Raw genomic sequence first — 24,650 nt, forward strand, 5'->3', positions numbered from 1 at the left:
GACGAACTAGGTGGACGTGCACCTTATGAATATTTGTGTTTGTATACCATCATTGCAAATTCACATAACTACTGTGCCTGTGTGTGACTGCAACTGCACTTGCAGGTTGTAAATGACCTCTTAGGACTAAAGCTTTTGGCAAATAAATGTTTTCCATAAACTTCCTATAGAACCTTGTCCACTTTTGGCAAATAAATGTTTTCCATAAACTTCCTATAGAACCGAGTCCGCCTGAAACCAGGTTCCAGGTGTGTTAAAGCCTCATCTGGTGAGACGGAGAAACACTTGATCCTCTGACCAGGGGCCCTAGCATTATGAAAGCCCGGGGTATTGTGTCTCCTACGGGGGGGTGCCTGACACACAATTGGGTCCTGCACGTTGCACAATGCACTTTAAAGCTTTTATTATGCTTTCATTCTCCGTTCCGGCCTTTTGACCAGTGCAAATTTTTTCTATATTTTCGGCCACCACTCGTGGGGGGGGGTTGCTGGCTGTCTTTTGGTCTGGGGCTCCTGGATTTTGGAGCCCATGTCTTTTGGTAGGACTTACTTGGGCACCCGCACTTTGTACGTTAAGCACAACATATTAAGTGGGAAATGTTTTTCACAGGGTTAAACACAGAACAAAAATGGGAAGTCTTTAAAATGCTGCTTAATAAATATACATGTCAGTATATTCCACTTGTAAGCAAGGAACGTCGTTGCAAAGCAAAACATTTTTGGTTCAATAGAAGTGTTGGTGTTGAGGTGGGTAAGAAAAGACCAGCTTTTATGGCTTTCAAGTTAGCTGGGACAGCCATACATTTATAAGGTACAAGGAGGCCAATAAATCAGGCAAGCTAAAATCGATATGGAAAAGGATATTGCAGTAAGCAGTAAAAAGAATCCAAAATTACTTTTTAAATATGTTAATAGTAAAAAAATGAAGCAGGAAGGGGTGGGACCTTTAAAGGGGTGGTTCACCTTAAAGGTAACTTTTATTTTATGTTATAGAAAGGCCAATTCTAAGCAAATGTATTGTTACTGTTACTTTTTATTACTGATCCTTCTATTTAGTTCCTCTCCTATTCCAGTCTCTTCTTCAAATGAATGCATGGTTGCTAGGGTAGTTTGGACCCTAGTTACCAGCGTTACCAGATTGCTTAAGATGCAAATTGAAGAGCTGCTGAATAAAAAGCTAAAAAACTCAAAAACAATCAATAATAAAAACCAATTGCAAATTGTTTCAGAATATCCCTCTCTACATAATACTAAAAGTTATCACAAAAGGTGAACAACCCCTTTAATATCAGAACAAATAAAAGCTCATATTTTTCGTCTGTATACACAAATGAGGAACCAGCTAATGAAGGTTTCCGTATTAATAGTCCCAATTCTAGTAATACAACTAATGATGCATGGTTCACACATGAAGAAATTCAAAAGAGACTAGAACATGTTAAGATAAACAAAGGACCGGGGCCAGATGGTATTCATCCCAATGTACTTAGCGAGCTTAGCTCTTTGATTGCCAAACCTCTTTACTTAATTTTTCAAGATTCAATGAGGTCTGGCATGGTGCCGAGAGACTGGTGAATTGCTAATGTGGTGCCACTATTGAAAAAGGGACCCTGTTCTCAGCCTCAAAACTATAGGCTATTTAGTCAGCATCAGTGGTAGGAAAGCTTTTTGATGGGTTAATAAAGGATAAGATACTGGATTCATAACAAACAACAATACAATGAGTTTGTGCCAGCATGGTTTTATGCATAATAGATCTTGCCAGGCTAATTTAATTTCTTTTTATGAGAAAGTAAGTAGGGACCTCGATTCTGGGATGGCAGTGGATGTGATTTACTTAGACTTTGCTAAAGAATTTGATACAATGCCACACAGAAGGTTACTGGTAGGGATGCTGCGGAAATGATGCCCATAGACTTGTATGTCGAAAAAAAAATTACGCCCGTCAAAAAAATTTTTTGCCAAAACAAATTGAAACTAAATTCACCCATCCCTAGTTATTGGTTAAATTAAAGAATATTGGCCTGGAAAATAGTATATGTACCTGGATAGAGAACTGGCTAAAAGATAGACTACAAAGAGTGGTGGTAAATGGAACATTTTTTAATTGGACCAGTGTTGTTAGTGGAATACCACAGGGCTCTGTACTAGGTCTCTTGCTTTTCAACTTGTTTATTAATGACCTGGAGGTGGGCAATGAAAATACTGTTTTTATTTTTGCAGATGATACTAAATTGTGCAGAACTATAGGATCCATGCAGGATGCTGCCAGTTTGCAGAGTGATTTGTCTAAGTTGAGAAATTGGGCAGCAAACTGGAAAATGAGATTCAATGTTGATAAATACAAGGTTATGCACTTTGGCAAAAATAATATAAATGCAAGTTATTCTCTAAATGGCAGTGTGTTGGGAGTTTCCTTAAATGAGAAGGATCTAGGGGTTTTTGTAGATAACAAGTTGTCTAATTCTGGGCAGTGTCATTCTATGGCTACTAAAGCAAATAAAGTTCTGTCTTGCATAAAAAAGGGCATTAAAGGGGACCCGTCAACCAAAATAATTATTCAAAATCCTATTTTATCACATTAGTCAAGCAAAATGAACTTTAATGACACTATATAAATTATTTGAATCTCGTTTCCTTCGGTCTGCGAATTCATAATTATAGCAAGCATGCAGGAGCCATTTGGTGGACACTGTTATTAAGGCAAGCCTTGCATCATCTCAGAATCTTGTTTGTGCACCAGAATGGGGGACCCGATGTCCATTCCCATGCCCTGGCTACACAATTTAATGGTGAAGAAAACAGGAGAATGCGGGGAGAGCAGTGACATCTAGTAAGTGCTGAATGGAAAGTGAAAGTAATTGTCTGCCCCGCCTTTATGCCTAAGGCATAGTGGAGGTGCACTCAGATTGACATCTGAGATTTTTGAATAAGCTTACAACAACTATAAAGGCTTTAATAGAAAAAATAGGAATTGGATTTCCTGTTTCATTTGAAAAGGACTTTTATTATACAGATTTTTGTGTCTGGGTGACCAGTCCACTTTAACTGAAGGGATGAAAACATAATTGTGCTTCTTTATAGGTCCCTGGTAAGGCCTCATCTGGAGTATGCAGTGCAGTTTTGGACTCCAGTCCTTAAGAGGGATATAAATGAGCTGGAGAGAGCATACGATTAACAGTATGGAAATTCAGGGGCCACCATCGCAGGATAAAGCATAACTATATAATAACAGAGTAAACAGAAGGTTCACCTTTGCATTAACTTTTAGTACTATATACAGCAGGGATCCCCAAACTTTTTTAACTGCGAGCCACAGAGTTGGGGATCATCACAAGCATGAGAAATGTTCCTGGGTGTACCAAATAAGGGTTGTGATTGGCTATTTGGTAGCCCCTGTGTGGACTGGCAGCCTACAGGAGGTTCTGTTTGGCACTACATCTGTTTTTTATGAAACCAAGACCTGCCTCCAAGTCAAGATTTAAAAAAATAAACACCTGCTTTGAGGCCACTGGGAGCAACATTCAAGGGATTGGTGAGAAACATGTTGCTCCTGAGCCACTGGTTGAGGACCACTGATGTAGAGAGCATTATTATGAGAGAATTTGCAAGTGGACTTCATTACTTATGGTTTTTTAATTATTTAGCTTTTTGGCAACCAGGTAGTAGTGTAGATGAGGGACTGGAATATGAATAGGAGAGGACCTGAAATACAGATAAATAATAAAAAAAATAACAATAAACTGGTAGCATAACCAAGCAATAGATTTTTGGCTGACGAGTCAGTGACCCATATTTTAAAAGCAGAAAGAGTCAGAAGAAGAAGGCAAATACATTTAAAAACATTATTAAAAAATGAACACTGAGAAATTTCTGAGTAATGGTGAATTACCCCTTTTAAAGGGCAAGTCAACCCCAAAATAAAAATTTGCCTAATAAAAGAAAGCATAATTCTAAGCAACTTTCCAGTATATATTTATTTAAACAATTCAGTACTTGTAAAGTTATTTGTAAACACTCTTAACGCCTGGTTGTTTTAAACAATGTTGCAAAAGTGAGTTCCCCAGCAAAGACAGGGCTGTTAATCAGCTGCCTTGTCTTACATTTTTTCAGCAGTCTTAGCCATCAGGACAAAGAACAGAAAGGGGTAGACAAACTCTTAGCATTACATACACAAATAACTTAAAAACCATAGAACATTTGTAATGAATGAATAACCCAAAGTTGCTTAGAATTAGGTTTTGTTTTTATTCGGCAAAATTTGTTTTTTTGGATTGACATTCCCTTTAACAGAGACTGTAAGGGGCAAATTCACTAAGATGCGAAGTTGCGCCAGGCGCAACTTCGCCGCACTTCGCCGCACTTCGCCAGGCGTAGTTTCGCCAGCGCTTCGCAAATTCACTAAAATCCGAAGTTGCGCACAGGGGTAGCGTAAGGTTGCTGAGTTGCACTAGCGTTGTTTCGCTATATAAAGCGAAGTTGCGCTAGCGAAGGCTAATTTGCATACGGTGCGAAATTCAAATTTCAATGGAGGAACACGTATCTGCACTACAAATGCCTAGAAAACCTTCAAATCTGCAAATACAATTTTTATTTTGCCCTACACATGTGCCCACTGTCTAGGTAAGTTGCCATGAGTCAGGAAATGTAGGGGGAGGAAGGGGAGCCCCAAAAAATTTTTGATCTTTTTCAGCCTATCACCCGTCATGTAGAAAACACGCCAGCGTTTTTTGGGACTTAGAAAAAATTTTGACTTTTTTTGAAACAATCCCTATCTACTCTATTGCGCTTCGCCAGGTCTGAGGTAGCGAAGGAAGTCTAGCGTAAAAGGTAGCGTTCGCTACACTGCGCAAGTTAGTGAATTTGCGTAGTTTCGTCGCTAGCGAAGATTCGCCTGGCGTAAGGTTGCGAAGTAACACTAGCGAAACTTCACCAGCGTTCGTTAGTGAATTTGCGCAGTAGCGAAAATGCCAAACGCTAGCGAATTAACGCTAGCGTTCGGTGCTTCGCGCCTTAGTGAATTTGCCCCTAAGAGAGAAGACAGGAAATTAGCTTTATTGGCTATGCAGTATAGCATATAGTGGATGTTAATCAGTTGCCATAAAGAAAATCCCTTATGCAGTTACAGCAATGTAGGCTATGTCAAGTGCTCACCAACTGTGTAGCTGTTTTTAGGAGGAACACTCTTGCGGGCGGGAAGGGTATTGGAGTAGGAATCACTGATCTGCTTGTGTGGTTGGGAGGGTGAGGCTTTGGGTAGGACTGGCTTCATTTCCCCCCAGTGGTTATAACTGTTGCTGTGTGGACCAGAGATTCCATTCATGATAGGAGCTCCTTCCTGTGCAGACATCCTCTGTGAAAAGGCACATCAGAATGTAACTACAAAGCATGTTACACAGATACAGTGTTTAAAATAAATGTTCACTTACTCCTACAAAAGGCGCTAGCTCAGGAGGAACAGGCAGAGGCTTGGCACCAGGTATAGGATCTGATATGGACAGACTAGACTTTGAAGATGTTAGTGGTCCAGAGAGGGGACCAGACAAAATGGTGCCATTGGTGTTTGTAGCCATCTGCTGCATAAACTGCAAGGCTCTGTCTGGGACTTTGCTTGGGTCGGCACAGGCCTGCTGCCAAGATGGAATCTTCTGAGCGAGAAGGTCTTTACCCTATAAGCCAAGAAGAAGGCATCACAATATTACAAGTTGGAATGATTACAGTTCAATCCTCAGACTAAAAAAAAAAAAAAAAGATTACAGGGAACAACTGGTTAAATCAAAACAAATAAAAAAAAAACAATCTGCTCAAGCGCTGAAGCATCCTTTTCCAGTATTTTTTCACAGTAAGCCGCGATGAAAGCCCATTTGCGCAGTATTTCCCTATGCCTCCATGTTTACCATTATGCCAGCCAGTTTACCATTAGATGGCAGGAGAGATCTCCAGGAGACAAACCTAGCAGGAGTGAGGGTCTTTTCTCTTCCCCTCCTGCTTGTAGCCAAGTGGCACTGAATCTCGCTGAGTAAGAAGCATGTGGGCAGCATAAAATGTGTGTGTGGGAGTTGGGAACAAGGCTTTCATTTTCAATTGCTCCCCCTCCCACCTCCTCCTTTCCTGAGGAATAGGTGGGCTGTGAACACTGGAAGTCGCAGAGCTCTGAAAAAAAAATGAGCTTAGCAACCGGCAATGGAAAAAATCGGTTATATCTCTGTGTTACATGGTTATCTCCAACACTATCAGAGGCCAGATATACCAAGTCTCACAGCATGCCACATTCTGGCAAACATTAGTACTCCAGTGAAGGCAGAAGTCCAACTTTCAGAATTCCTTCAGGTGAAAGAGGTAGCAGGAGCCTACAAGCTATAGTTCTGCTTGAGTAGTGAATTAGGGTTAACAAACAACCCCATGTATAAAAGTCACTGTCGGCAGAGAAAAAAACATCCTGGTGTACAAAGGCTGCTGACTCAAATATATAGCTCCATATAAATCAGTATACCCTTCAGTTAGTTTAGTTTTATTGAACATAACCCACACTTTAAATGTAAACCAATTAAAAAAATAAAACATAGTTATTTCCAGGGACCAGAACTATGTGCTGACTTTACACCAGTGAAGGCTGCTTACACAAGTAAAAACATAGGAAGTGTTTATTTGCTTAACAGCAATGATATATTTAGGATAACTCTGTTCACCTACCTTGCTGTAGTAGGTGGCTGAGTTCTTTGCCACTGCACACTGTTTCTCGACAAGGAAGCAGTACCTCCTCCTCTCTTCGGTCAGTGCTGTTTTGTACCCATCGGAGATATGGCTTTCCAGCTCACCCTGCTTGTTGCTAATTGCTTCAATACACTGTTTAAAGAATGAGGAAAACAAAACAGCCAAAATCAGTGTACCAATGCATGGTAACATTATTGGCTCACCCTTAGCCAGCATTTTGCTTTCAAATGGGGGTTTAACACCTGTAGCTAGCGAGGATATACTGTTCTTTATTCCTTCTCTTTCTAATAAGGCCCTCTCTCTATTATTCAAACCACTGCCTACATGCTAGGGTAAAATGGACCCTATGAACCAGATAGCTGCTAAAATTTCAAACTGGAGAGCAAAACACTGAACAAGAGGTAAAGAGGGTCCTGCCCAAAAAAAGGCTTCTCAGAAAATGAGAGCTGAAATTTTCCTCTCCATTCCCTTGGGAAAAAAGAAAAAAAATCTTATTGGGAACACAGAAGCCAAAATTAATTAGTTCTTTGGCTGCATTCTCACAGGAACCCAGGATCTAACAACTCTGCTAGATATTTAATCTGGAGCAAGAAAACCACTAAATTACTTGCCTCTCCAATTTTAGTCTGACGAGTTTACTTTTAAAGCTTTCATAAATAAAACAATACTGCTGCTCATCTGATGAATAAATTAGCTTTCAAACTGGCCATGTCAGCTAGTGATTCTGCACAGTGGAAAAAACAAACAATGACTATACCTAAGTATGTCTACAATCTGCTTTCTGCTTGAATTAACAATTTTTCTATAATTCACACTTTGTCCATTGGCTGTCAGGGTTGGACCAGGATATTTCCAAGTACCCTGGCAGGTCCCCGCCCAGGATCATCTAGTCATTTTGGACACATAGTTTAACCTTTCTCCATTTGAGCATACTTCTAGCTTACTACTTAAGCAAGTTCCTGACACCTACTGCGCACATTCAGTCCTTTTGCTTCACTTCCATAAACAGGGCTAAATATGATAAATGTTGGTGCCTCCAGTTTTTGGCAGGGCAGAGTGGGCATTTGCCTAGGACTGCCAGATTGAGGGGGGCGAAAAAATGTTCTAGACCTTAACAACAAGTTATAATTACATTGTTAATATGTTTAGTGTATTCATCAGGAATGTCCAGCTTGTGACAGTTTCACCGATCGTCAGTTTTAGGATGTTGACAGTACTAGTTATTAAACAGCCAGCAGTTACTTTGACAGCCCCAGATTCTTTCTCAAACTGAAGGCCCCTATTGGCCTATTAATGTGTGGCACATTGTACTATCTATAACTACTACAAGATGGAGCTGAACCCAGCACCACATGTCCTTATGCTCCACGCATAAATCAATGGTTCACTTTCCATTCTGCACTTCCTAGATATCATAGATATCATATCCCTCCTCATAATCCCACACTCTCTACTTACTGTCAATTGTGTAGTATTGTTTAGTAAAGTTTATTTGGCTTGACTACCATTATAGAAAAGGATTTGGAATTATTTCTTAGATCCACTCTAAAAGTCACAATTGAGGAAATGTTTCAAATTAGTTAAAACATATAGTAACGTGGATTCCATTTACTATGATAAGAAAATTGAGACCTCTATATTGCCTCTGTAAAGGTTTATTCTACTATGCGTAGGGATAACTGACAGCTTACTAGATCTCTATCTCTATACACAGTATAAGCTTTTAAGTCTTAAACTATCAATGCTGTTTTTGAACAGGTAAATCCTTATATTAATTTATCTAATTACCCTGCTCATCAGGTTACTACCAGGATGACTAATAATCTTAGTTTCATCCAGTGGTCAGTGGCTAGTGGAAGAGCTGGGAATGCATATGCACAATTTGTGTATGCTTTATTAGCAGCATTATCAGAAGCCTAAAGTATTACTCCCATGCCTAGAAGATGGCAAAAGCACTGACAGATCACTTCTGCCATATCAGATCACTACCTCTTCATTGGGGTCTTAGCTAATCACCTTATCTAGGTGAAGTACCTAGTACTTCTTACTAGAGACCCTCACTCTATCTGTTCCTGTCCAGCTGATGTCCAGGAGAAGAAGAACCACACCCTTGGTGTGTCCTCCCTATTACTCACTCTAGTGGCTGGGGTGTAAACTACAACTAAACTTGCATTGCCACCTAGTGCCCATTCTAACACATTACAATTATTCCCCATTGCTTTTGTGATAACCACAGATATATAACATTAACAAATATACTTCACATCACTCACAATCTGGATAATAGCAACTTCACTGCTTGAAGTAGTGATGCACTAAATCCATAATTTGTTTTTCTGTCCAAACTCCTACATCCCGAAACAGATCCTAGACTTGGGGGGATCTTTAGATTGAACACAAAAGCATCTGTAACCAAGGGAAAGCAGTGGTACAGCGGGAGGGAGGCAGTGAGGTAGCCGACAAGCAGTGGTGATGACCCATATCTGTCTTGTGAACCAATACTTGGCTTGGCTCTTAATACAAGCATTGCTTTCTATAAACCTACGCAGTTATCCATATCCCATACTGACACAGATCCAACAACGCATCACGCATTTATGAAAACAGCAGGTTACCAAAATGCAAAACCCATACAAGCATTAGGAAAGAGTGAGGTCCTTGCTTTTGCAGTCACCTTTCTATTAATACTGATACAGCGTCTGTTCCATTGGTATTTTTCATTCTGAACTATGGATTGCAGTCAGAGTGACTATGGATCTTATAGAATGATTGAGTTTGGGCCTGTCAGTGCCAGGTAGACTGATATACAAATAATTGGCTGCAAAAACAAGCATAATTATCAAACAGATCATTTTCTAACTCTGATCAAATCCGTCATCCACTGGAGGAGCTTGTGTAATCTCATTTAGTTTCCTGTCTAGGCATATGAAACTAGATTAAAGGCTTTATAGGGATTTAAAAAAATCTGTGCAACCTGGAAGCTTAGATATATGGATAAATATAAGTACAAATCTAATTTTAATAACAGCTTATACACAGCTTTGTGATTATACGGCAGTAGTGCATCTACAAATAAAGTTAAAGGGGAACTAAACACTCGATTAAAATTAAATATGCAAAAAGTGTTTCCCAAGAACTTTTGCATTTTACTTTAATTATATATATATATTTTTTTAATGACCAGTTTTCAGCTATTTTTCTTTTCTTCAGAGGCTATAAACTGCATCACTTTTTCTGCCAGGCATCAATTAGACCTTAATTCAAGTACTGTCAGGTCACAGCATTGAGCTTCGTAGGGATTGAACAGTGTGTGCCACTCCAGCACTGTGTTTTGATAGCTGCTGCAGACTTCATGATCTGGTGCTATGCCCTATCAGTTATCAGACAGGGAAATACTACTAGCAACAAGGTACTTTGAGAAATACACTTTTTTGCAATGTACCTCACTGCAAGCATCACAGAGTGGCACAGATGTCAACAAACATTGCAGAGTTTAGTGAAAATGATCCATCCCTTTTCAGCTGAAGACTGTTAAATGACGGTGCTAGATGCGAAGGCTTTATACAAGACTCTTATGAATGAAAAGCGCCCCACTGTCACAGAGAGTTAAACCATTACAAATGATCCAGACCTTTCTTGCAATTATCTGTAATCCTTTCCTGCATAACTTCTTTATAGTAGAGATATAAAAATATAAAAGCTGTAGGAACGTCCTTGTAATTGCAAGGAATGTGTGAGAGGGACATATAAAAACACATTCCTACAGATATATCTTTTTCCATGGACACTTTGGGGGTTATTTACTAAACTCTGTTCTGCCTTTTTGGTGCAAAACTCGAATTTTTTTATTTTTTTTATTTTTTTTAGAAAACTCTAATTTTTCAAGATTTATTAAGGTCTGATGCAGCAAAAAGTCAGAATCCGAAAAGCCACCATCTCAGACCAGCCGAGGTTGTATATAAGTCACCTATTCTGAAGTTTTTTAGGTCTACGCTGGAATTAGCTTAGAAATCCAACTTTTTTGGGCAAAAATCTGGAAAAATCTCCAAAAAAAAAATCATATGTCTGTAGAAATAAGTCAAATCAACTGGAATTGTGTTTTTTCATTGAAGACGTTTTAACAGTCATCTAACTGGCTTTCTCAATTCACATTGTACATAGGATCTTTCTTTGGTATATAGCCTCTGGAATGTAGCTCCAATCAGCATAATATGTTTATCACAATCCACAATGATGTCATTAAATTAGTAAGTAAAAAGCCGTATTTCTACATATATACCATGACCTGGATGAATGAGAATCTTCACAAGCAAAATTCATATGATTCGGGTTTTCGCTCAATCTTTTCAAGTTTTTACCCAAATTGATTAAATGGAGCTTTTTTAATAATAAATAAGGTAAAATCGTGGATTCTAGTTTGGTCTCACTTTTTTTATCTAAATAAGCAGAAAAATTCGACTTGTCATTAATAACCCCCTTTATGTATTTATTTCTTGCTTAGGTACAGCTATAGCTACTGCATATTGACTGTGCTTGCTATAATAATTTTATAGAGAAAAGGGAATAATCCACCGAACAACTGAAATGGTTGAAATTACATCCTGCTGGGTGTAGGGTGTCAACCGAGAATTACTTTATCAGAGGTCCATTTAGAGTTTAGTAAATGCTACCTGGTGATTGGTTGCTATAGGTGTCTATACCTGCAGCGAGCTTTGAAACTTGTAGTACAACCACATTAGTAAAGCCAAGTCTCTGCATCTGTTGAGTATGTTGCATTTATTTTTAATTTATAATTAAAAAAAAGTTCTTGGATAACGTTAGATGTTCAGCATAAAGTTATCAGGAAATACAGAAATAAAAACTGACAGCAAAGCTAAAGAACTGCATGTTTAGCACAGTCATTGTGTTCCACTGTGCAAGCAGTAGACATTATTATTCAGTAAAACATAGAAGCCCCATTGTCAGTAACTAAGCGCACTTGGCATAACTCCTGTGTTTACATCTTGACCCAGTTTCTCATCCTGCCTTTTTAAACACAATTGCCTGCTAACCTTGGGCTAGAACACTACTTCCCCCGCAGGGAACAATAAATATAGGACATTAATTAGGAAGCTGTCCATGAAAAATTAAACATGGTGGCTTGTTGGCCTAATAAAAGGTGTATGGAACTAAACTGCATATCAGGTAGAGCACTGCAGAGACTGCTCTGCAGCCACAACCCATATAGGAATGTGGTATCCCCAGATTTCACAGACCCTTTAGACTCAATACCCACAGAAAAAAAGATAAGCTGTATTTTGTTAATGGTAATAATGGCACATAATAAACAGATACTAATCCTCACCTTAAATCTACAGTGAACTTACTTCACACTTTATGCTCTAAACTAGAGCTTCCAAACTGTGGTGATGCCCCCTTGGGAAATGGGGTGAAAAAATTAGGGTGAGAACAGGGGCAATAGTAATTTAGTTGAGTAGATACATCTAAACATCTGAACACCACGTAAAAAATGTTTTCCTCTTCCCACCCCTAATTTGCATATGTAAATTATGATTCAGTATTCACCCAACACAGTGGATTCGGTGCATCCCTAGGGGAAACATGTATTTGCTATCCCAGATATTCTTTAAAGTACTGTAGGACAGAATGATTAATTCTACAATATACTTCAATATCTGCACTTATTTCACTAGCTCAGGGGGGGCCTGACCAAAGGTTGGACCTTGAAGGGGGTTCTGGCCAAAGGCAAGATTTTCAAGTCGGTCTTGAACAGAAAAGGTTTGACAACCACTTCTGTAAACAATGAGAAGGGAGCCATGTGGCCAGCTATGCTAGTAGCAAAATTGCTACAGTGGGTTTCTTATGGACAGCAAAGGTGTAATTAATATCACACAAGTGATGATTAGCACCATTTGGCATGTTGAAAAACAAGCTAATTTATAATACTTTGTGCTGGTGAAAACCCTGCCAGAGATGCTCTAAAGCATCAAGAACCACTTTCTTCAAAGTACCACATTAGGCGAAAGCAGCCATAAAGCACCACTCAAAGCCCTATTAGACAGCAATGAGGATTATGTGTGAAAATAAGTTTGTATGTGTGTTAAGGAGAAATAGCATGATTTCACCTAGAACACAATGCCATTTATGAGCCCTCCACCACTGAGATATGCTGGAAGATTAAGGAAAATGTTGTACAGTCCAGTATCCAACAGCAATTTATCATAGTTACATAGTTAAGTTGGGTTGAAAAAAGACAAAGTCCATCAAGTTCAACCCCTCCAAATGAAAACCCAGCATCCATACACACACCCCTCTCTACTTTTAATTAAATTCTATATACCCATACCTATACTAACTATAGAGCTTGTATCACAATAGCCTTTGATATTATGTCTATTCAAAAAATCATCCAAGCCATTCTTAAAGACATTAACTGAATCAGCCATCATAATATCACCCGGCAGTGCATTCCACAACCTCACTGTCCTGACTGTGAAGAACCCCCTACGTTGCTTCAAATGAAAGTTCTTTTCTTCTAGTCTAAAGGGGTGGCCTCTGGTACCGTGATCCACTTTATGGGTAAAAAGGTCCCCTGCTATTTGTCTATAATGTCCTCTAATGTACTTGTAAAGTGTAATCATGTCCCCTGGCAAGCGCCTTTTTTCCAGAGAAAACAACCCCAACCTTGACAGTCTACCCTCATAATTTAAGTCTTTCATCACTCTAACCAATTTAGTTGCACATCTCGCACTCTCTCCAGCTCATTTATATCCCTCTTAAGGACTGGAGTCCAAAACTGCACTGCATACTCCAGATGAGGCCTTACCAGGGACCTATAAAGAGGCATAACTATGTTTTCATCCCTTGAGTAAATGCCCTTTTTATGCAAGACAGAACTTTATTTGCTTTAGTAGCCACAGAATGACACTGCCCAGAATTAGACAACTTGTTATCTACAAAAAACCCTAGATCCTTCTCATTTAAGGAAACTCCCAACACACTGCCATTTAGTGTATAACTTGCATTTATATTATATTTGCCAAAGTGCATAATCTTGCATTTATCAACATTGAACCTCATTTTCCAGTTGGCTGCCCAGTTTTCCAACTTAAACAAATCACTCTGCAAAGTGGCAGCATCCTGCATGGAACCTATAGTTCTGCACAATTTAGTATCATCTGCAAAATAGAAACAATACTTTCAATGCCCACCTCCAGGTCATTAATAAACAAGTTGAAAAGCAATGGACCTAGTACAGAGCCCTCTGGTACTCCACCAACAATACTGGTCCAATTAGAAAATATTCCATTTACCACCACTCTTTGTAGTCTATCTTTTAGCCAGTTCTCTATCCAGTAGGGATGTCGCGGACTGTTCGCCCGCGAACTAGTTCGCGCGAACATCGGGTGTTCGCATCCGCCGAATGTTCGCGAACGTCGCGCGACGTTCGCCAATTTGGGTTCGCCTTAGCTGGCGCTTATTTTTGCCCTCTCACCCCAGACCAGCAGATACATGGCAGCCAATCAGGAAGCTCTCCCTCCTGGACAACCCCCACACCCCCTGGACCACTCCCCTTCCATATATAAACTGAAGCCCTGCAGCGTTTTTTCATTCTGCCTGTGTGTGCTTGGAAGAGCTAGTGTAGGGAGAGAGCTGTTAGTGATTTGAGGGACAGTTGATAGTAACTTTGCTGGCTAGTAATCTACTTGATACTGCTCTGTATTGTAGGGACAGAACTCTGCAGGGATTTGAGGGACATTTTAGGTTAGGTAGCTTTGCTGGCTAGTAATCTACCTTCTACTGCAGTGCTCTGTATGTAGCTGCTGTGGGCACTGCTGCTGATCTCTCATCTGCTGACTGCTGCCTGTAACCCAATAGTCCTTGTAAGGACTGCTTTTATTTTCTTTTTTGTTTTTTTACTTTGCTACTATAAGAGCCCAGTGCTATTAGTCTAGCTGTGTTGGGGAGTGGGACTGGTGTGCTGCTCCTAGTAGTTCAGCACCAACCAGAGTAATTTTTTTTTTTTAATATATATATATTTTTTTTATTTTACTTATCTCACTGTTCTTTAACGTGTCCAGTGCCGTTTGCTGTTCTTCATAGTAGTGCACCAATAGTAGTGCACTTGCAGGCATTATTTGCCCAGTGTGTTCTTCAAACAACTGCCAGCTAGCTGTGTGAGCTTGTTCACATTCTGTCTAAATATCAATAATAATACCGTCTCCAGAAACACCACCTGAGTGACGTTTTTCAAGCAGCAATAATATATTCCGTATCCACTGCTGTAGTGTATACGTTGACCTTGCAGGCATTGTTTAAATTTGTTTGCCCAGTGTGTTCTTCATTTTCAAACAACTGCCAGCTAGCTGTGTGAGCTTGTTCACATTCTGTCTAAATAATAACAATAATAATTCCGTGTCCGTAAACATCACCTGAGTGATGTTTTTACAGCAGCAATAATATATTCCGTATCCACTACTGTATACGTTGCCCTTGCAGGCATTGTTTGCCCAGTCTTTAACCAAGTGCCACCTAGCTGTGTGAGCTTTTTCACATTCCGTGTCCAGAAACATCACCTGAGTGACGTAGTGTGATTTCTGCCCTTTACAGCACAAAACGCAGCGCTGTGTCAACAATGTATTTTTCAGAAACATTTTTGCCCTTGATCCCCCTCTGGCATGCCACTGTCCAGGTCGTTGCACCCTTTAAACAACTTTAAAATCATTTTTCTGGCCAGAAATGTCTTTTCTAGCTTTTAAAATTCGCCTTCCCATTGAAGTCTATGGGGTTCGCGACGTTCGCGAACCGTTCGCATTTTTGTCCGGAAGTTCGCGAACACGTTCGCGAACATTTTTTCCGACGTTCGCTACATCCCTACTATCCAGGTACAAATACTATGCTCCAGGCCAACATTCCTTAATTTAACCAGTAACCTTTTGTGTGGCACTGTATCAAATGCTTTAGCAAAGTCAATCACATCCACTGCCATCCCAGAATCGAGGTCTCTACTTACCTTCTCATAAAAAGAAATTAAGTTAGTCTGGCAAGATCTATTATGCATAAAACCATGCTGGCACAAACTCATAGTATTATGATTTGCTATGAAGTCCAGTATCTTATCCTTTATTAACCCTTCAAAAAGCTTTCCTACCACTTACGTCAGACTAATTGGCCTATAGTTTTGAGGCTGAGAACGGGATCCTTTTTTGAATAGAGGCACCACATTAGGAATTGGCCAGTCTCTTGGCACTATGCCAGATCTCAATGAATCCTGAAAAAGTAAAGAGGTTTGGCAATCACAGAGCTAAGCTCGTTAAGTACCCTGGGATGAATACCATCTGGCCACGGACTTTTGTTAATCTTAACATGTTCTAGTTTCTTTTGAATTTCATCATGTGTGAACCATGCATCATTAGTTGTATTACTATGCACTTTATTCTAGCTGCACTAATGCACCAGTTAAATCTAACGTCTGATTCGTTTCTATGGTTTATTGAAAGGAAGAGGTTTACTTTCTGGTGGGTAATGAGGGTTGTGGTGACTTGCTTGGCAGTGAAAGAGTCTTCAATGCTAAAGCTGTGTAGGCCGCAGTTGTATGCAGTGCTTCTGCATGCAAAAGAGTTGCCAGTGTGCACCTTAATGGTTGTGGCCGTAACGGAGAAATCTTAGGCTCTAAGATTATGGGAAGGTTTTCCAATGTCATTTTTTCAGTAATTTCGCCCTTGCCACGAGCAAGTTTAGGAAGAAAGCGGGAGCTTAGGGAACTAAATGCGTGTCTCAAAGTCTTGGTGTAGGAGAGAAGGGTTTGGGTTCCTAGAGCACTGGGCTGATTTTTCCTTGGGGTACAACCTATACAGTCGTGACGGATTGCACGTCAATGGAAGGGGGTCCACTGTGCTAGGGGAAGGCATTGCCAAGAGGCTGAGGGAGTGTTTAAACTAGGTAAGGGGGGGTGGGTGAGATAAAGAATTATGGGGAAGCTAGGGTAGCAGGGACCTTGCTAGACTAACAATTTTTATTTTTTATTTTTATGAGAAGGTGAGCAGGAACCTCGATTCTGGGATGGCAGTGGATCTGATTCACTTGGACTTTGCCACAGTATTTGATACAGTGCCACACAGAAGGTTACTGGTTAAATTAAGGAATGTTGGCCTGGAACATAGTATTTGTACCTGGATAGAGAACTGGCTAAAAGACTACAAAGTAGGGAGGCACCGAATCCACTATTTCGGATTCAGACTATCCCCCGAATCCTTCACGAAAGATTTGGCAGAGTACCAAACCCGAATTTGCATATGCAAATTAGGGTGGGAAGGGGAAACCCCGTTTTGTGACAAAAAGTCATGTAATTTCCCTCCCCACCCTTAATTTGCAATTGTAAATTAGTATTCGGTTTGGCCTGGCAGAAGAATTTGGCGGTAAATGGAACATTTTCTAATTGGACCAGTGTTGTTAGTGGAGTACCACAGGGCTCTATACTAGGTCCTTTGCTTTTCAACCTGTTTATTAATGACCCGGAGGTGGGCATTGAAAGTACTGTTTCTATTTTTGCAGATGATACTAAATTGTGCCGAACTATAGGTTCCATGCAGGATGCTGCCACGTTGCAAAGTGATTTGTCTAAGTTAGAAAACTGGGCAGCAAACTGGAAAATGAGGTTCAATGTTGATAAATGCAAGGTTATGCACTTAAAAATAATATAATAATATAAATGCAAGTTATACACTAAATGGCAGTGTGTTGGGAGTTTCCTTAAATGAGAAGGATCTAGGGGTTTTTGTAGATAACATGTTGTCTAATTTTGGGCAGTGTCATTCTGTGGCTACTAAAGCAAATACAGTTCTGTCTTGCATATAAAAGGGCATTAACTCAAGGGATGAAAACATAATTATGCCTCTTTATAGGTCCCTGATAAGGCCTCACCTGGAGTATGCAGTGCAGTTTTGGACTCTAGTCCTTAAGAGGGATATAAATGAGGTGGAGAGAGTGCAGTGACGTGCAACTAAACTGGTTAGAGGGATGAAGTGGCTTGGATGATTTCTTGGACAGACATAGGGGCAAATTCAGCCTATCACCCATAATGTAGAAAACACGCCAGCGTTTTTTGGGACTTTTTGACTTTTTTTCAAACAATCCCTATCTACTCTATTGCGCTTCGCCAGGTCTGAGGTGGCGAAGGAAGTCTAGCATAAAAGGTAGCGTTCAGTACACTGCGCAAGTTAGTGAATTTGCGTAGTTACGTCGCTAGCGTTCGTTAGTGAATTTGCGCAGTAACGAAAATGCCAAACGCTAGCGAATTAACGCTAGCGTTCGGCGCTTCGGCGCTTAGTGAATTTGCCCCATAATATCAAAGGCTATTGTGATACTAAACTCTATAGTTAGTATAGATATGGGTATATATAATTAATGTGAAGGTATGGAGGGGTGTGTGTATGGATGCTGGGTTTTTATTTGGAGGGGTTGAACTTGATGGACTTTTGTAACTATGTAAAGCTTAACTAATGAAGTAGGCTAGACATATTGTACATTATATTTTGAGCTTCTGTACCAGCCCAAGGCAACCACATCTCTATCAGTAAAGATCTATGCCTCCAAAGATGCCCCCAGTAAATTCCAGTCTTTGGGACTGATTCAAAGTATACGGTACACATAGAATATAAGTGTCACAATATAAGGCTGATTAGTAATTACAAACAATTGCTATATGGCAGCACAGAAACCAGTGCAGCTAGCATCAGAATGTAATAATCAGAATTGCAACATCATCTTATATTACATGCCAACCTCATTTTCTCGTTGATAATTTACGATGAGCCCTAAGATTAGCTTCTCATCTTAGTTGGGATCAAGTACAATGTATTTTTTTGTTATTACAGAGAAGAATGAAAAATGTTTTAAAATGTTTTAAAAATGTGAATTATTTAATTATAATGGAGTCTATAGGAGACAACCTTCCTGTAATTCTGAGCTTTCTGGATAACAGATCCTATACCTGTACAGTACTAACAGTTTCATGAAAATGTAATTTAAACTCTTTCAATTATTTTCCCTTTCAAGTTATTAATGAGTGTTAATGTAAAAAGAAAGCCATTGGTGTGTAAATAATGTAGCTTGAGGATCTATTAGTAGTGAATTCTTAAAGTAGTTTCATACTATTCAGTTTCAATTTGAGAGGTAAGAAATGACTATACTGAAAGTTTTAACTTTAAAATGTAGCTTGAGGGTCTTTTTGCAAGGCTATTGAAGTCTTAAAATTGCTGGAAATACCAGTACAGTAATTTCTTACCATCCCTTTTTATTTTTATAGCTTTCTACCTCATTTGGTTCTGATTCTGCTGCTCCTAAACAAACCCAACAAAGGCACTAACTCTGATTAGTAAACAAAGTACAAATTAAAGTTATCAGAATTCAATCACACAAAAGGAACATGTATGACTACAACGCCCTAAGGCCACAGAGGTATGCAAAGGTATAAAAATCTCAGCTGTCAATCAAATATTGCCTGCCCTTCCTCTATGCCTTAGGCATTACTTTCACTTTCCATTCAGCACTTCCTAGATGTCACTGCAATCCACACATTTCCCCATTCTCTTCGCCATTTAATTGTGTAACCAGGGCATAGGGATGGACATCAGGTCCCTGATTCTGGTGCACAAACAAGATTCTGAGATGATGCAAGGCTTGCCTTAATAACAGTGTCCACAAAATGGCTCCTACCTGCTTGCTATAATTATGAATTCCCAGACTGATGGAAACAAGATTCAAATTTTTTTTTTGGATGATGGGCTCCCTTTTAACAATGGGGTCTCAGGGGTCCCCGTCAAAAAAGCTGAATCAGATATAAGGCTGTAAAGAGGCAACACATTACATATTAAATTCTAAACATAAGCCAGTAAAGGCAAATGCCCTGGTTCAGCCAACAGTTACCGTTCTTAGCTTGGAAAAAAAAATAACAGAAACCCTTTACTTTTACCAGCAGACTGGAAGCTAGAGTTATTGCCACCCCGTTCCTGCTTGCTCAAATACGGTTATAACAGTATGATTATCTTCTTCATATCTTCAATTCCATACATCAATAACAGCAAGTTACAGGACTGATGCACCTCCCCTATTATCTTCCCATTGGGTATCAGTTAACAAGCACAGCCAATAAAGAAAAATTGACAAACAATATTACTTTAGCTGAAAATGGGCAAACATGAAACAAACAGAAAAAAGCTTTCAGAAAGAAGTAATTGTACTGCATCTCTCTAGTTTTCCAAAGGAAAATTACATGTTGCCCTGTTAAGAAATGAAAGGGCATAGAAAATGCAGAGATAATCGGTGAAAATTAATTGGTCAGGCTAAATTTATTCTTTGAAGTAATACAGAGCAGCTACACTAGTATCCTTTAAAGGGGGTGTTAACCTTTACATTAACTTTTAGTAGGATGTAGGCAGTAATATTCTGAGACAATTTGCAATTGGTTTTGATTTTTTTGTGTTTTTTGTGTTTTTGAGTTATTTAGCAGCTCTCAGAAATCTGGTACAAATTACCCTAGCAACTATGCACTGATTTAAAGAGATTGGAATCTGAAATTGGCCTTTATATATAACACAGGAGTACAGGACATTTTAGCACTTGTATTTTCTGTGAATTTAGCATTTGACTATTGTCTGTCTACAGCAGACATAATTAACCTAAAAATGTGTCCTTTTGTGGTTAAGTTGGGTCTTCATGACTGTTTAGTAAAGTGCAGAGTAGTCATTAGTAATTTAAGTGCATAATTATCACTAAACTAAGTCCCCAGGGTCATGAAGCCAAGACACAAATTAAATATGAATCCCTTTAGAAAAAGTTTAACCCTGGGTCACAATATCAAACAAATCAGAATTTTGAGGCACATTTCTTTTAACTGTCCCAAAAGCTGAATTCATGCTCAGCGCTTCAGTTATGTCAGAAAATTACAGAAACATGACTGGTGCAGCATACACAGAGTAACATAGAACATGGTCAATTTTGCTAGTGCCTTGCAGCATTAACAAAAAGGCCCTTCCTTTCTTAGTCTCTTGGTATGGGAGATGGCCTTCCAGTAATTTGGATCTTTCTGGATTACAGGTTGCCAGATAATGGATCCCCTAACTGTACAATATTTGTTTAGGGATTCCCTTTGCACAAAACAAAGTTACAGGTATAAAAAAACAAAAAACACTGTAACAGTGACTGTTTTCATCTATTCTTGCAGTCTAGCCAGGCCAGGATTTGTGGCGAGGCCACAAAGACCCGGGCCTAAGGAGGCTAAATTTTAGGGGCTGCATGCTGCCTATGCGCATCCCTAAGGAGCATTGGGGACTCAAAGCGCCCCAGTGCTTCGGTGCTTGAAAGTGTGCTCACACGCGCAAGCGGGGCCAGCATTAGGACCATGCGGTGGCGGCGGGGGCGTGCTTGAAAGAAGCGCGCAGCACTGGGACCATGCGACCTTGGAGCACCGCTTCTCGAAATCTGGCCCAGAGTCTTGCACAGTTTCCTTATAACCATATTACTTCCCATAATTCCTACCATAACTATTTGTAATTTATTTAGAAAAGACATTTACATTTAAAAGAAGTTGAAATGTTCCCTTAAATGATGGCATCCCTAGGCCAGATGCTGCTCACCAATTCACTTTTATTCCATTTCTCCAAGTGGGGCACCATATATTTACATAATTGTTCTCTATGAACATAAATAGCATGTTGCCCTTGAGCATGAGTGTGTAGAACAGGATTGACTTTCTACATGGAAGCTTAACTTGTCCTGCTTTGAATGACAAATTGTTATGGTGTAAAAAGGTTGAACTTTTAATGGAAAAAACATCACGCATATTTCTTGGCTATAACCTTTTGGAAATATATAAGGGTTATTATATGTTTTCTAGGAAAAATGTATTTATAGCTCTACAATACACCTTTTTGGAAAAAATATATAATATTTTAAAGAAGATGCAACGTCCATTTTTAGGGACTAAATTCCCAGTACTTGTTTAGTTTTAAAAGACTCTAATAAAAATACATTGGTGATATGATTTTATTTAAAGCAGGATTATTTAGGTCAAGTTTTAGAGGGTTGAATGAACTCACAAAACATGTTTTCTGATTTAAGAAAAAAACTCGAATGGAAAAAAAAACTCAAATCAGTAAATTCAGAGTGAAGAACCCAAAAACTCGAATTAATAAAAAATACTTAAATTGCTCAAATGAATCGAGTTTTTGAGTGAAACCCACAGAAAAAAAAAGACCTGAACGTCATGAAAGCTACAAACATCTTCAAATAGTTGAAGGGACCTCTGCCACTGACTTCTACAGGACCTCGACAGGTATTAGCTGGAGTATTTTCAGATTCAAGATCTTTCCAGGTTCAGGGTATAGTATATCTTGAAATATTGAAGTTTAAAAAAACAAACAAACATGAAAAATTCTATTTTTTTTAACCTAAAAATTCTAGTTTTGAATGGAAAATATCCTTTAAAACTCAAATTTTTCAGGTAAAAATCAACTCGACCTTTGAGTTTTTTCAATGCGAAAATGTGAGTTTTGACCAAAAAAAACTCAAAAACTCAAATAAATATCCCCTAAATAATAAATAGCCCCTAAATCTCCCATGTGTTGGTAGAGTTACCATGAAATAATGTTGTTGATTAAACAATTCTATACTTTTACATTCTCAATTTGCCCTGTAATAGGACCCAAGAGAACCCAGACTTAACTTCCCATTTAGGTAAATGGGAATATATTTATCATTGTAGTAAAGTAGTACTAAAATCTAAAATTAAACAAAGACAAGCTATACCTTATATTTTGGGATTCTGGACCAGCACATGGTCACCACAGCTCTTTAACAGTAAAGATCTGGGCCTTTGAATATATCCCAAAAGCTTCCAATTTTCTTTTATGTTCTGAGCTGCTGTCTGTTACCTAAAGCTGACAGACTCTTTTCTGATTTATTTTATCTGACGATATCAAGGAGAGATTGTCACTACTATTTGTCAGACAAACTGTCATACGATTGCTGCCAGAAAATTAATGGCCCGAGCATCGTGTGATTTTTTTCTTACTTTATATTCATTTAAATGGTTAGTTGCAGGTCGAAAGATTCACACAGACGAACGTTCGTCCGACAATAGGCTATAATCTGTACTTTCTATGGCCAGCGCTTTGGAACCAACTCGCAAAATACAGGAAATTCCCAATACAAGTCTGATCGTTTGGTAACAAATTCACTTTACTTGGCATCATAGAAATGATTACTTTGTGTATTAATGATCAGCCCTGCGACAGATATAAGCTCGCCATCTGCTTATGTTTTGATGACCCAGGATCTTAGAATCCCTACAGCATCCCAGAGCATGTGCAGTGGCATGAAAAAGATGATTTAACAAGATCAGATGATGATCAAGCTGCTTTAACTATGAAGACATGGATCATTACTGTTATAAGACGGCTCGACCTCTTGGCTGGTAACAGTAAGTTCAGTTTATCCTGTATTCGTAACCAAAAATAAAAATGTAGACAGCAGCCAATCTTCCAATAAAATATCTTTATATGCTCAGCTTAAACAAACATCAGAGCCTTGTTACCTTGCTCGTTTCAGGTGCTGCCACCGTTAATCATAGGCATACTTTGCATACAAAGTTTGGAAACACTTTAGGAATTTACAGCGAATTCCAACTAGTCAAAATGAGTACTTGGGTGGCTTTAAAATAATTCCCTTTCTGTATTTGTTGCCATATTCTTTTTTTTTTTTAAAGCTTTAGTTCTCTTTTAAAAGACAAGTCTCAACAAATGTCTTGGAAAAATTCTAGAAAAGCCTATACAAGTGTATCTGAATCATTGAAATCCACCTGCACCCAAGCAGAGGCAATGTTTCCGTGTGCAAGCAGAGCCGCAGTGGAGGAGCAGATTCTTGACTTTCAGCCTCATCTAGCCCAAGTCTTATTAAAGGGGTCGTTCATCTTTGAGTGTACTTTTAGTATGATGCAGAGAGTGATATTCTGAGATAAATAAAACATGAAAACCAATTGCAAATTAAGGTTTTTGAGTTTAGATTTTCATTTAGCAGCTCTTAAGTTTGCAATTTCAGCAGTCTGGTTGCTAGGGACTGGAATATGAATAGGAGAGGGCCTTACTAGAAAGATGAGAAATAAAAATTAGCAAACACAATACATTTGTACCCTTACAGAGCATTTGCTTTTTAAATGGGGTCACGACGCCCATTTGAAAGCTGGAAGGAGTCAGAAGAAAAAGGCAAATAATTATAAACCTATAAAAAATAAATAATGAAAACCAAATGAAAAGTTGCTTAGAATTTAAAGGTGAACCACCCCTTTAAGCAAATAAATATGCCTTTTAAGCATTTTTGTTTTAATTCCCTTTATTAAGGCTGCAGAGATATAAAACTTTGTACCATTATTTACATTTTAAATTAAGATATTGTGAAATAACTAACAGAATGGCACTGAAATTTTAGTGTACTTAATCTGTAGAAACAGAACAAAGTAAATTATCTAACCGAATTCTATGTATCTTGCTCTACTGAGGAATAGGCTATGCTGCAGGATCTTGTGGAGGGGGTAGAGCACAGGTAGACCATTAGGCTTGAGGTAGATAGATAGGTAGATGCAACTGGCTTTTCCGCATTCCATATGGCCGGTGAAAGACTATACAAGTGTTTCTGCTCTTATATGAAGGAGTGGTTCAGCTAAGTGGTCGCAACATGATGTGAAAATTTCCCTCTTTAATGTATACAGCAATTTCTGTCATGTTATTAAAATCATAGCTGTGAAAATAACAGGCAGTTGTTAAATTAAGAATCATTTTGATTACTGGCCCCTTTTGCATACTATGATTTTTTTTTAAATAAACTGGGGTTTTAAGAAAAACACAGTAACAAGTAAAAGGAGCAAGGAGTTGCCTAACTATT

The 24,650-nt window shown here is 38.9% G+C and overlaps 1 protein-coding gene across 11 annotated transcripts in view; it reads right to left on the bottom strand.

The window, feature by feature from the left end:
- The window catches only part of baiap2.L (BAI1-associated protein 2 L homeolog), a 156,479-nt gene that overhangs the window by 26,450 nt on the left and 105,379 nt on the right, over positions 1-24,650 (bottom strand). For all 11 annotated transcript variants that reach the window (XM_041577338.1, XM_041577341.1, XM_041577345.1 and 8 more), the window contains 3 exons: positions 6,693-6,845; positions 5,429-5,668; positions 5,154-5,352 (listed from right to left, as the gene is read on the bottom strand). In XM_041577338.1, coding sequence (XP_041433272.1) covers positions 5,154-5,352; positions 5,429-5,668; positions 6,693-6,845 — 592 coding nt within the window. The remainder of the gene's footprint in view (positions 1-5,153; positions 5,353-5,428; positions 5,669-6,692; positions 6,846-24,650) is intronic.

This window comes from Xenopus laevis, chromosome 9_10L (genome assembly GCF_017654675.1).
Source record: "Xenopus laevis strain J_2021 chromosome 9_10L, Xenopus_laevis_v10.1, whole genome shotgun sequence".
In the NCBI taxonomy this organism is placed as follows: Eukaryota; Metazoa; Chordata; class Amphibia; order Anura; family Pipidae; genus Xenopus; species Xenopus laevis.